This window comes from Lepus europaeus, chromosome 10 (genome assembly GCF_033115175.1).
Source record: "Lepus europaeus isolate LE1 chromosome 10, mLepTim1.pri, whole genome shotgun sequence".
Taxonomy (NCBI): Eukaryota; Metazoa; Chordata; class Mammalia; order Lagomorpha; family Leporidae; genus Lepus; species Lepus europaeus.
The window spans coordinates 25102107-25115992 of NC_084836.1; the positions used below are offsets into that span (position 1 = coordinate 25102107).

Genomic DNA, 13886 nt, shown 5'->3' on the forward strand with positions numbered 1-13886 from the left:
CGTAAACAAAACCAATCAAACAGTTCTGTTTGCAGTTCTTGCACCCCCATGAGGTCTTTGGTGATTATGTCTTTTCTCCATTTCCCTACATTTAAAAAAAGGTTAGGTATTTGTCTCAGCGCATCCTTTAATCAACAACAGAAGTCGCACCACGTATAAAGCTTACGTATAGTAAGCTTTAGCGAAGAGCCATCTGGGAGAAAGCGTGTTTACGGCGTGTGTTGAAATAGCACTGTCAACAGCAGCTATCTCTGAAATAACAGAACGGTTCTTGTTTGTTTAAATTTCCTAAGCTCCATATAATTAATTTGAACACGAGAGAGCATGCATGGCTTTTTTTCTTTTTCTTTTTCTTTCTTTCTTTCTTTCTTTTTCTTTTCTTTTTTTTTTTTTTAGAAAAGTACCAGTTACCTTCCTGGAAGAGCACATGGATTTTCAAAGGCCTCACTCCCTTCCTAGGAATGAGCAGCTGTAGCCAGGAAGCACATGAAATAAGACACAGCGCCTGTGGCAGGAGGCTTAGATTAAAGCTGAAGGAAATTCCCAAAATGCTGCTGTCAAGGGCATTTGAAGGGCACAGACCAGGTAGCAAACAAAACGCGGGAGTATTTCACTGGAAATTCTCCATTTGATCTTCTCTCAGTGGCCCTCAGTTCAAAAGAGACACGATTGTACTTGTGAAAAATAGGGGGTAAGCAATGGTTTTGTGAGCTGGAAACCAGCTCCTACGGCCAGTGTATAGCGACAGTGAGGTCTAAGTTTCACACCTACGTCTTTCAGATCACTTTCCCCTTGTGGGATGTGGACCCAACTATTCTCATTCCCTCCCACGTATTAATGTTGTGAGGATAAATGAGATAATGTTATCACTCCATGGAGGATGGCTACTAGGTAGACTAAACATCACAGAATTTTCAAAGTCCTTCCTTTCCTTGGAAATGTATAGCAATGCCACATGTGTACAGTATTGTCAAGTAGTTTAATTTTCTTTTTTTAAAAAAAATTATTTATTTGTTCTACTTCTTTGAAAGGGAGAGGAGACAGACACAGAGAGCGACCGAGCGAGAGCGTGAGTGCACTTTCATCTACTGGTTCACTCACCAAATGCCTGCCAGAGCCAGGGCTGGGCCAGGCTGAAGCTGGCAGCCAAGAACTCAATCCGTGGGTAGCAGGGACACAGGTGTGTGGCCCATCATCTGTTGCTTCCCAGGGTGCACACTAGAAAGAAGCTGGGTCAAAAGCAGAGCCAGGACTCAACCCCTGATAGAAGACCTGCTTTGGGATGTGTGTGTCCCTAGTGGCATCTTCTGCACAAAGACCCACACCCTTTTTATAATTGATATATAAAAATTTCACATAATCATGGAGTACAGTATGATTTTTAAAATACACACATATATATATTTATTTACTTGAAAGGCACAGAGACAGAGAAAGGGAGAGACAGAGTGATCTTCCACCTGCTGGTTCACTCCCCAAATGCCCGCAACAGTTGGACCTGGGTCAAGATGAAGCCAGGAGCCAGGAACTCCACTGGGGTCTCCCACATGTGTGGCAGGGACTCAAACAGCCATCATCTGCTGACCTCTCGGGCTCCTTGGCAGGAAGCGAGATGAGAAGCAGAGTAGCTGGAACCTGAACCAGGCACTCTGCTATGGGATGTAGGTGTCCCAGGAAGCAGCGGAGCCTGCTGTGCCACAGTGTTGGCCCTCAGTGTGTTATTTTGATGCTTGTATACAATGGGAAATGATCAATACCCATTACCTTAAACATTTATTATTTTTTTTTTGGTACTGGGAACATTTAAAACAATCTTTTGTCCCTATTTTCAAACAGATAATCAATTATTGTTAACTACAATGAACCCACTGTGTTATAGGACGCTAGGCCTTCTCCCTCCTATCTATCTGTATTTTGGTACCTGTTACCCTTTCTCCCTCCAGTCTCTTCTCCCTAGAGCTTTTCCCAGCCTCTTCTCATCAGTATTCTGCTCTCTACTGTTACGAGATCAACTTCTTCAGTGCCCACACCTGAGTGAGCATCCGTGTGCCTGGCTTATGTCATCAAGCATAATGTCCTTGAGGCTCACGCATGTCGCTGCAAGTCACAGGATCTCACTCCTTTTTCATGGGTGAATAATATTCCATTATATTTATAAGCCACCCACCTATTATTATTATCCACCCATCTATCACTACATACATTAAGTTGAGTCTGTGTCTTGGCTCTAATCAATAGTGATGATATCAGAGTCAAATTTTCCACGGAGGTAACCAATGTTTCAAAAATAGATACTTAGCCCATAAAGGACTAAAAGTTATCTCTTACAATTTTTAACCAGTTTTCCAATTTAGTAATTTGAATTTTTTTTTTTTTTAAGATTTATTTGAAAGGCAGAGCTGCAGAGAGGCAGAGGCAGGCGGGGAGGGGGTGGGAGGAGAGAGAGAGAGAGAGAGAGGTCTTCCATTTGCTGACTCACTCCCCAAATGGCCTTAATGGCCAGACCTGCACCAATCCAAAGCCAGGAGCCAGGAGTTTCTTCCAGGTCTCCCACGTGGGTGCAGGGGCCCAAGGACTTGGGCCATCTTGTACTGCTTTCCCAGGCCATAGCAGAGAGCTGGATCAGAAGTGGAGTGGAAGTGGAGCACCCAGGACTTGAAGCAGCGCCCACATGGGATGCCAGCCCCGCAGGCAGCAGCCTTACCCGCTACAGCACAGCGCCGGCCCCTGATGTATTTTTTAAGTGTAGATTTCTTGAATGCTTACCATAAGTAGTGTATTTTAACAGACACCTTTCCTCTGGTTAAACAAAACATATTTTATCTTTTACTACTGACTCTTTAAGGCATCAATATAGGGAGCCAGCATTGTGGAATAGCCTGTAAAGCCATCACCTGTGGCACTGGCATCCCATATGGGCGCCAGTTCAAAGCCCAGTTGCTCCACCTCCCATCCAGATTCCTGCTAATGGCTCGGGAAAAGCAATGGAAGATGGCCCACGTGCTTGGGCCCCTGCTGCCCATGTGGGAGACCCAGAAGAAGCTCCTGGCTTTGGTCTGGCTCTGCCCCAGCCATTGTGGTCGTCGGGGGAGTGAACCAGCAGATGGAAGATTAATCTGTCTCTCATTTTGACTGTCAAGTGAAATAAATACATCGTTTAAAATAATTTTTCAAGAGAAATAAATAAATCTTGGGGGAAAAAAAAGACATCAGGTGGGGTGGGCATTGGCAGAGCAGCGGAGGTGGTGCTTGGGAGGCCCCCAACCTGGGCCGGAGGGGCTGGGCTGGAGGACCCGCTCCACTTGCAGTTCAGTTTCCTGGCTTTAGCCTGACTCAGCCCTGGCTGTTGCAGGCATTTGAGGAGTGAACCAGCAGACGGAAGATATCTGTCTGCTGCTCTCATTCTACTTTTCAAATGTATAAAAATAAATAAGCTTTGAAAATAAATCAACATTTGAAAACTGGGAGTTTAGCTGATTTCAAGCCTAATATCACTGACATCACAAAGCAGCTAGTGTACTGTTAGGCTAAAGAAAATACAAGCCCTAGGCCCAAGTTAAGGGAACTGTTAGTTCTGCTTTATTCTTTATCTTTTTCTTTTTTTTTTAAGATTTATTTATTTATTTGAAAGGTAGAGCTAGAGAAAGAGAGAGAGAGAGAATCTTCCATCTGCTACTTCACTCTCCAAGTGGCCACAATGGCTGGGCCTGGGGCAGGCCAAAGCCAGGAGCCAGGAGCTTCTTCCAGGTTTCCAACATGCGTGCAGGGACCCAAGCAGTTGGCCCATCTTTCGCTGCTTTCCCAGAACTCAAACCAGCGCCCATATGGGATGCCAGCACTGCAGGCAGCGGCTTAACTTGCTACACCACAGCGCCAGCCCCAAGTTCTGCCTTATTTTGCGCTGATCAGACGAATGGGGAGTTGAGTCCTAGGTCCACAGTGTAAGGCAAACTGGAATACATCTGAGAACAGTGATTACAAAAGCAGAGGACGTGCATGTCACATCGCAGGGGCAATGACACCAAGCCTTGGAGAGCAGAATAAAGCCTTGGAGAGCAGAATACTCCAGAGGAGCAGTCTGGCCAGCGCTGTGGCTCACTTGGTTAATCCTCCGCCTCAGGTGCCGGCATCCCATATGGGCACGGGGTTCTAGTCCCGGTTGCTCCTCTTCCAGTCCAGCTCTCTGCTGTGGCCCAGGAGGGCAGTGGAGGATGGCCCAAGTGCTTGGGCCCTGCACCCGCATGGGAGACCAGGAGGAAGCACCTGGCTCCTGGCTTTGGATCGGCGCAGCACGCCGCGTGGCTGTAGCAGCCATTTGGGGGGTGAACCAACGGAAGGAAGTCCTTTCTCTCTGTCTCTCTCCCTGTCTAACTCTGCCTGTCTGAGTTGACTTCAAATCTTCAAGTGCAGATCAGAAGTCAACCACTCTGCAGGGCTGCAGGCAACTAACCCATAAGCACAGAAGTTTAAGGAGAGAGAAAAGGTTGCCAGAAAAAGAAGAGAGAGGAGGAGAGGAGGGGAGGAGGGTGGGGAGGGGAGGAGGAGAGGGGCTGCTTTTGAAGCATTTGCTTGTTGAGATTTTTAGAAAGAAATTGGATGCCCACGGGTCAGAGATCTTGTGGAGAGGGTTCCAGGTTGGGCTTGGGAGTCATTCCCAGTTCTGAATTCGCTCCGTTCCCCAGGAACCTCGGTGACTGCACTAAGTTACAGCAGAGGGAGGCCTGTGGAGCCCCTTGGGCCTTTGGGCACGAAAAGGCCTCCAACTGCTGTGGGATTTTTGTTGTTCTTAGGGTTCTTTTTACAGTTTTGCCATCCTCCGTATTGCCTCAACCAATTCCTTGCCTGTAGCAGCATCTCACTCCATTTCTAATTTGCTACTTCTAACACGCTGTGGTCCAGAAAAATGTCATAAGCAAATCTATTAAAATTGCATGAATAATTTGAATGAGGACATGGAAGTAAGGCCTCTGGCACATGGCCCTTTTGCCATCTATTTTAGTTGTGAAAGCCCCTTTCAGATTTCTTTTCAAGTTTCCAGGAATATTCTAGATTTAATTTGGCAACTGCATGGCTTCTAAAACTTGTTATTAAAATTTCATAAGTTTGCTAAGCTTCCTACTAATACAGGAATTCCACTAAAAAAAATTTCTGAATTCACTGCACAAAAGTACAGGCACTGCTATACTTATCATCAAGCAAGATTTTCTCTGAAAATCTTTCAAACTTTCTTTGAAAGTTTACTAACTTTCCCTGGACAGCTTTTTCTCAATCAAAATGCAACAGACAACTAAGTTAGTCTACATAAGCCAATGGTCCTGACTAGAGCATTGGTACTCTTCTCCCCTGAGTTGATTCATATACGAAAATGTCGGAGGATGTGCAGAGTCCTCCAGAAGATGGGAACACATTCTAACTGCGCTGGTTTTCTTCTTAGTCCTGGCTCTTACTGTATAACAACAGGTTAACATAACTCAGCCAAAAATACTTACTGAACAGTTACAAAGATGCTTCCAGTTAGGACTGGTGGTGACTATGAGAAAAACATAATCATGGTTTGCATAGACTAAGTATAAAAGAGTGCGCTCCCATTAAGGAGCTCGCTGTCTTAGTAAAGGAAATAAGAACCGGTTATTGAGCAATCCAGTAGGTATTTTATCAGTGAAGGATTGGTGCAAATAATAAATGCTTTCGAAATTTGTAATGAGAATTAGAATATTTCTGCTTAAATACAAGTGGACTCAGAAGTTAATAACCAATGCACATTTTCTTTTTTTTTTTTAATTTTTTCTGGCCATTAGGTTAATATTTATGTTAAGAACCTTTGGCTGCTATAATTGTCTCTCATTCATCGGGTAAAAAGAATTACTGGAGAGGTGTTTGGGTGATTTCATTAGGGACGTATCTACAGGATTTGAAAGCCCAAAGGGTTTGTTTTCTAAAGCGGAAGATATTAAACAAATTGCTTATCTTTCTCCACTTGCAGAGTTTTAATGTCTCCCAAATGGGTTGTGTGGACCGCACCCTGTTGCTCCTGGGAGACACCAAACTTCTTACAAGCTCCCAGCTGGGTCAGTACTAAGAGTGTCTCACCCGTGCCCCAAAGCTCCAAGTTGTCCCCATCTGTAACACACGACCACTGAGCTGGATCTGTAAAGCAGTCAACTTGCTGGAAATAGTCAGAGGCACAAACCCAATGCTGCACCACCACACCACTCTCCACCCAGCTTTTGCCAGTTTGCCAGGACGTGTACCTAAGAACCGTGTTTTCGAAGCACTTGCAAAAGTCCCAGGCTCAAGTGCGATTTAATCTCCTTCCCTAAGCAGGAGCCCTGAGCACTCCTATCTACAGTTAGCTGCTTGTGGTTGCTACAAAATTGTTCCCCAGGAGTTATTTCATAACAGGACTGTTCCAGAGCGCAACAGAACTCTACGCAACGAGGACGCCGGAGGGACCAGGCTGCCTCCGGACCAGGATGTACCCACGCTGCCCACTGGCTTAAGCCCGTGTCCCAGCTCTTTGAGCAACTTGAGCTTGAATCAGGGAACATCTTTTGCAGCGAAATGGGTGCGCCCTCAGGTCCTGAGGGCAGTGACTCTTTTGTTGACACGCGGCTCCCGCCCCCTCCCCCAAGGCAGCAGAGCAGCCGCGACCGCCCCCGAGGGTAGGCGCGCTCCTAGGAGCTAGGACCCCGGTCTGGGTTGGGGGCTCCGTCCAGGGTCTGGGGACTCTCTGAGCAGGAGAAGGGCGGCGGGCGGCGGAGAGAGGGCTGGTTTTGTTGGGGGTGGGGGGGTGGGGGTAGGGGTGGCGGTAGGGGGTGCGGGGTGTGGGAAGTAGGCGCTAGCCTGTTTCGCGGTTTTTTAAGCCCCTTGGCAAGCCCTGACCTGATCAAGAGGGAGTCAACTGCTCTCTGGAATGTTCCGGGAGAAGGTGGGAGCCTGCTTCCCAGGGGAGGCCTGTGGGTGCTGGGAAGGGGGGGGGCTCCGGCGGGTCACGCCGGGAGATGCAGGGTGCGCGCTGGGAGGGGCGCGCGGGCCGCGGCGGGCGGAGCGCTTAGCGCAGCGGCGGGGGCAGCCGACCCGGCCGCGGGGGACCCCTCCCCGGGGCGGCGGCGACCCGGCCGCGAGGGCTGCACCGCCCGGGCTGTCAAGCGCGGGGGGCGGGCGGGAGGAAGGGGTGGAGGTGCGAGGGGAGGAGGGCTGGCACCGGAGCGCCGCGGTGTCGGTGCAATAAAAATGCATCCCATGGAACTGCCCGTGGAGAAGGACGGGACCAGGACTCGGCGGCCAGAGGAGGTGGTGAAGGCGGAGGAGGACGCCCGGGAGGCGGCGGCGGCGGCGGCGGCCGGGAAGTGAAAGGTCTCGAAAAGTTCAGCAGCGGCTGCGGGCGGCGAGCCCCGGGTGAGCGGCGCAGGAGCCCGCAGGACCCGCTCCGCGGGGGCAGCGCGGCCAGGCCGGCTATGGTCCCGGGGCTCCCGCCGCCCCCGAGGTGCCCGGGCCCCGCCAGGCCGGTGCGCGAGGGTCACCCCGCCGCCCCGCGCGGCCCCGGCCCGCGGCCCCGCGCCGTCGGCGCCCGCTGACCGAGCCCCGGCGCCCCCAGGAGCGGAAGACACCCGGAGCTGCAGCTCCTCCCGCGGACCTGCCCGGCGCTTCGCCCCGCAGCCGAGAGGTCCCGGCTCCCCGCACCCGCCCGGCCCGGCTGCTCCCGGCCATGGGGAGCTGCGCGCAGCGGCTGCTGCTGCTCTGGGTGGCGGCAGGTGGGTGGTGACGCGGCCGGGCCCCCACCCCCTTCCCTCGCTCCCTCGGTTTCTGCGCTCGGGACTCGGGGTGCCGGGGAGACCGGGCTGGGAGCACCGAGCTGGGCTCCCGGGGATGGGATGAGTGGCCATGTTCCGCCTCCTTTCCGCGGGGCTCCGCACTTTCAAATCCTTTTTTTTTTTTCCCCCCAACTGAGATACACTTGTCCCCGGATCCCCCGATATCCTGGGTGCGCCCCACCGGAGATGTGGCGACTAGGGTTTCTTTCTCGGTTTGGCTGTTTCAAAAAAACAAAAACAAAAAACAAAAAAACAACTGCCTTCCCACTTTGTGAGGGAACAAAGGACCCAGCTCGTCATCCCCCAGCTCCTGATGGCCTGAGCAATGATGAGGAGCGGTGGCCCGGCGACCCTGGGGGCGCGTGGGCCGGGGTCCGTCCCTCGGGTCCAGCGGTCGCCAGCAGCCCCGACTTCATGCTGGGCACTAGGGGACCAGGTAGGGACACCTGGGGCGCGGGTAAGCGCCCTCTCCCCCCCCGGGCAGCGGCTGGGTCGCAGCGAGACCCCGGGCTGGAACGGTAGGTGGTGGCCTCCCTGGGTGTGCACGGAGCTGCCCGGCCCCAGGGAACCGGTACCCCGGCCGAGGCTCTGCGGGAGGTCGGGGGCGGGTCTGCTCCGGTAACTGGACGACCAGCAGAGGCGTCGCCAGATGCCCTCTCCTTCCCACTCCCTCCTGTCTGTCTCGGGCTGCGTTAGGTCACCCGTCCCCAGCTCGATGCTTCTTAACTCGAGTCCTCTCCCTCCCTCCCGCGGGTCACCTGGTTTCCAGGTGGGCGTCAGTGCAGCTTGTGGGGGAGGGGCAAGAAAGTGAGGACGCTGCAGCGCCAGGTCTTTGCTAGGAACCTGCTTCCTGCTGGGGGGCGGGAGGGGCCCGTGGTGAGTGGGGGGGGGGCCTCCTCGCTCACATCCCTTCCTTTGGCTTCTACCCCTGAGCCCCCAGAGCCGCCAGTACCCAGCCTTTAGGGTCTGCCTTCCAAAGCAGCCAGTCACAGGAGCACCGTTGCTTGCCTGGGACATTCATTCAGGATCTCCCAAGTGTTTCTCTAGACTTAGTAGTTTAGGGACATTTTAAAAATTAGTCAGTACTTCTCCCCCGCCCCCCCCCACCAAAAGCCCTTCAAGGACCAAGATCTCACTTTAATTCTTCCTGCTTCTGCACCCCTTGTGCCCTTCTCCGTGCTCCCCCAACCAAAAAGTGAACCTGAACAAGCCTTTCCCTTTTCAAACTGTATTATGGCCAAAACAGGCAAGCAGTCAAGAGATTGTAAGCAAATAGCACAAGGCCAGTGTTTCCGATCCAAAATACCAGCACAGGCAGTATATGATCTTCCCCGAAATGCCTTACAGGTGAGTCATAGCCCGTTGTGTATTTGTGTGATTCCGGCCACAAGCCACTGTTGCCCCAGCGATCAGGACAAATGCATTTCTGCACTCCCTTCATCGGCCATTTAAGAAACAATGCTTAAAGTAACCCTTCCCTTTGGCGGCAAGACGGTGGGGCTGGTGACTGTCGGTGCGCAAACCCTCTGCACTTCAGCAGGAGCTGTCATTTAGCTTCCTCTGACATTGCGGCTGTTACCTCTTCAACAGAAACGTCCAATTAGCCAGAATTGGGGGAGGGGAGAGGGGCGAGTCCCCTTTGCTTCTTTCCTCTCTGTTTTAACTGTGAAAACAGAGGATTTTGTATAAGGGATTCATAATGCAAGCTACAGCCAGGGAAAGGATTGCACTATGTGGTCAGCATGCTAAGAAGTGGCTACTGCTTGTCACGTGACGTCATTTTGAAACGTTGAGGTCTGTTGAAGAAGGTGTTTCAGTTCACAGGTGCTCGGAGCAGCTGCCAGCCTCTAAGTGTTCTGTTAAGCAAACAGGTGACTACTGTATAACCTGTCATAGGTAGGAGCACTCCAGAGGCAGAGAGCAAGTAAAATCAGCTTTTCTATCTTTTGGCAGTTTAGAGAGGCTTTTTTTTTTTTTTATTCCATGATTATATGTACTTAATATTAGAAATGGATATTGCGTGTTTGAGATCCAGCCATTTCTAGAATTGCTTTCTTCAGTGAGGTTCTGTTGTGTTTTATTTATTTATGTTTCATACTGTCTTTCCTAGGGAATTAATCCCTTCTTTGGCTTAAAAATTGAAAGAAAATGGAATTGTACATTTCCTCCTAAATGCAGTCTCATAAGAAACCTGTTAGCTAATGGGAAGGTCCCAGATTAGAATCGGAGGGCTGAATCCGGTGATCTGACTTCGGGATGAGGTGGTGACTTGGGAAAACAGTTACATTTCAAATACCGAGCATGTTTGGGAAGAAGAGTACGTGATGAGCTTTAGGCAACATCCCTCACCTGGTGTCTGCACTGTCCTCGCTCACCCCCTACCTGAAGTCATTTTCTCCTTGTATGCGACTTTCACATCAGAGCGTAGCGATCACGCACAGGCACGCTTGCCTACACAAACGCCCTCTGCGTGCAGAACCGCGTTCATGAGCAAATAACTGGGTGGGGTTTCTCCTTTCCTGAAAATCTCAAGCTCCTTGGAGATGCCTTGACAATCCTAGGTGGGCTGGGTCGAGGCAAGAGCTGTCCAGATAGCTTTCTGTGACTAACAGGTTTTCCCTCCCTCAGGACTGAGTGGAGTAGCCAGAGTGAGCTCCCGCTGTGAAAAAGCCTGCAACCCTCGGATGGGAAACTTGGCTTTGGGGAGAAAACTCTGGGCCGACACCACCTGTGGCCAGAACGCCACCGAACTGTACTGCTTCTACAGTGAGAACGCCGATCTCACTTGTCGGCCGCCCAAATGTGACAAGTGCAATGCTGCGCACCCTCACCTGGCTCACCTGCCGTCGGCCATGGCAGACTCGTCCTTCCGGTTTCCACGCACGTGGTGGCAGTCGGCAGAGGATGTGCACAGGGAAAAGATCCAGCTGGACCTGGAGGCTGAATTCTACTTCACGCACCTGATTATGGTGTTCAAGTCCCCCCGGCCAGCAGCCATGGTGCTGGATCGGTCCCAGGACTTTGGGAAGACCTGGAAGACTTACAAATACTTTGCAACCAACTGCTCGGCTACATTTGGCCTGGAAGATGATGTGGTCAAGAAGGGAGCTCTCTGCACTTCTAGATACTCCAGCCCTTTCCCGTGCACTGGAGGAGAGGTAAGGGCACCTGTTTCCCTCTGCACTGTAAGTAAGGCAGAAAAATGTGACCAGCCCACATTTTTTTTTTTTTTTTAGAAAAAAGAAGCATGAAGCTATACTTGTAGCAACATGAATGAAATTAGAATTTTTCATGAGCTTTATTTGTCATAAATTATCTCTCACATGGATGTGGAGTCATTTTGGAACAGACTGCCCATTGGCTGGGATGTTTAAGTCTGAACGCTGAGATTCTGCATGTTTGCATTTTAAGAACTGAGTAGCCACCCATCTGCACTGCACTGAGAGGTTTCAAAAGCTCCTGATGTCCCCAGTTAGCAGGACTTCTCGTAGTGCTTCTAAAGCGGGAGAGTTACCGAGCCCGCCCGTTCCCGGAGCCCGCGCCGGCATCTTCCTGATACAGTTCACGTAAATAGGAAGTAAACACAAAGCTCAGGGGAAACAAACGTCTGGCAGAGGATACTTTTGGATGACAGTGGGGTTTTCCCTTTAAGATTCCAGGAGCACGTAGCACACAGATGAGGGTGGTTCCTTTTAGGACACGATTTCCTTTTAGGCCGGCAGATACCTCAGTTGCAACTGAAGAGACTGAGGTCTGTCATTCTGCAAAGCCACCTGCTCAGCTGCTGGTCTCCTGTCTGCCTACAGCGTTTTCTCTCTGCTCCCCATGTCCCTCCCTCCAAGGGGGAAATGGGACTTTTCCAGCTTGACCTGGAGGTGCCTACAAAGGTTTCTCTTGAGATATCTGAGAATCTTCAGAGAACACCAGATGCAAGCAGGTTAGAATATAATACCTTCAATATATAAGTTAAGAAAGGTTGATTAAAGGGGCTAGTGTTGTGGCACAGTGGGTTAAGCCACCGCCTACAACACACAATGCTGGCATCCCATATGGGAGCACCAGTTGGAATCCCGACTGCTCTGTTTCTGATCCAGCTCCCTGTTCACATACCTGGGAATGCAGTAGAAGATGGCCCAAGGACCCTGCCACCCACATGGGACATCCTGACGGAGTCCCAGACTCCTGGCTTTGGCCTGGCCCAGCCCAGGGATTGAGGAGTGAACCAATGGATGGAAGATGTCTCTCTCTCTCTGCTTTTCAAATAAATAAGTCTTTTTTTTTTTTTTAAAAAAAGATATATTGATTTTTAAAAAGGAAAAAAGAGTATATAGTCTTTCACACTTTGCTACATGTCATGGACCTACAGAATAGCTAAGTGGTTCTCATCTAAGAGTGCTCCCCCTCAGGGGACAGCGGGACATGTGACAATGCCCAGAGATGCAGTGGCAAGGTTGGTTTGGGAACTTCTCCTTCCCTCTGCTCCTGCAGACACGGGGACTCTCAATGCACCGTGCTGTTCCTTCTGTGTGCGCCCTGAGGAGACCCCCCAAGGATGGTGCTGCTGGCGCCAGAGCCCTGCAGGCTGCGGCATGGCAGCTGGTCGCCTTCGTGCTGTGAGCCTGTTTGCACCCGGTCACAGATGCCAGGACAGGAAAGCAACAGAGAAGTGAACATTCATTGTTTGTGTTGAAAACAAGTGAATGGCTTGAACTCTCAAATTGCTTTGGAATTGATCCCCTGGCACCTATCAGCTCCCAGCATCTCAGTGGCCCTGGGCCTTGTATATCTATGAAGTAACAAAACAAAACAAAACAAAAAACCCAAAAAACAAAAACAAAACAGTTTTGGTAACAAGATGGCAGGCAAGCTCCTGAACAGATGTCACGCTGAATTTATTACAGTGCTTTTGCCATTATTTAAAGATGGCTAAAGTAACATTTATCTAACATGTAGTGGAAGCAAAATCTGTCTTCTTTAAAGCCAGGCCACTCAGCGTCATCGATGCTTACATCATTCCAAGCACAGAGAGACTAAAGTTCACCTGAGTGATTTCAGTGTACACATACCTTTCATACCCAATCTGGGAACATTTTTAATTGGAGATGTTGGCTCAGTAGACTTATATTTTAATAGCATTTTAAAGGATAGCTTTCTTTTTAAAATCGGTTAATTAATTGTATTTGCTTGAAATACAGAGAGACTCGCAGGGAGACCGATGGACAGGCAGAGATCCCACTCCTGCTATTCTGTCCTTAAACTCCCTCAGCAGCCACAATTGGGCCAGGCCAAAGCCAGGAGCCAGGAACTCAGTCCAGGTCTGCCACACTGGGGGCAGGGACTCAACTACTTGAGCCATCACCCCTGCCTCCCAGGGCGCACAGCAGCAGGAAGTTGGAATTGGGTGTAGAGCTGGAACTTCAGCCCAGGCGCTCAGACTTAACCACTGTGCAAAATGCCCACCTTGTTTTATTTATCGATTTATTTATTTATTTTAAGCTTTATTTATCTATTTGGAAGTCAGAGTTACTGGGCTGAGGGAGACATAGAGATCTTCCATCCACTGGTTTACTCCTCCACTGGCTGCAACGGCTAAGGTGGAGCCAGGTGAAGCCAGGAGCTTCCTCTGGGTCTTCCCATGCAGGCGCAGGGTCCCAAGCACTCATGCCATCTTCCATGCTTTCCCAGGCACATTAGCAGGGAGCTGGATTAGAAGTGGAGCAGCTGAGACTGGAACTAGTGCCCATATGGGATGCCAGGGTAGCAGGCACCTGTTTAACCTGCTATACCACAATGCCACCCCCTACCTAATTTTAATCATATTAAAAATGTCAAGTGCGACCTGCATCTCTCTAGGGCATCATTTGCAGGTGTACATGAAGACATTGTATATGGAACGCCTTCTCTTCAGAGGACAGGTTTAGGAACTGATCTTTTCTCTGGAGTCAGAGAGCAGAAGAGAGCCTTCCCCCGAGATAAGGAGCACAGAGATAAGGGAGATAAGGAGCTGCCCTGGGCATGATGATGTCCTGCTTCGCCTCTGCCACTTTGGAATATAAATTAATGCTGAGCTAC

General features: G+C 50.4%; 1 protein-coding gene across 3 annotated transcripts in view; it reads left to right on the forward strand.

The window, feature by feature from the left end:
• Window positions 1–6641: 6641 nt before the first annotated feature.
• NTN4 (netrin 4) overlaps window positions 6642–13886 on the forward strand; it is a 132194-nt gene continuing 124949 nt past the window's right edge. For 2 of the 3 annotated variants that reach the window (XM_062203099.1, XM_062203100.1), the window contains exons 1-2: window positions 7648–7754; window positions 10443–10972. In XM_062203099.1, coding sequence (XP_062059083.1) covers window positions 7709–7754; window positions 10443–10972 — 576 coding nt within the window. In that variant the 5' untranslated portion in view covers window positions 7648–7708. Of the gene's footprint in view, window positions 6663–7647; window positions 7755–10442; window positions 10973–13886 lie in introns of those variants that run through there. The other variant, XM_062203101.1, reaches the window with a different exon arrangement.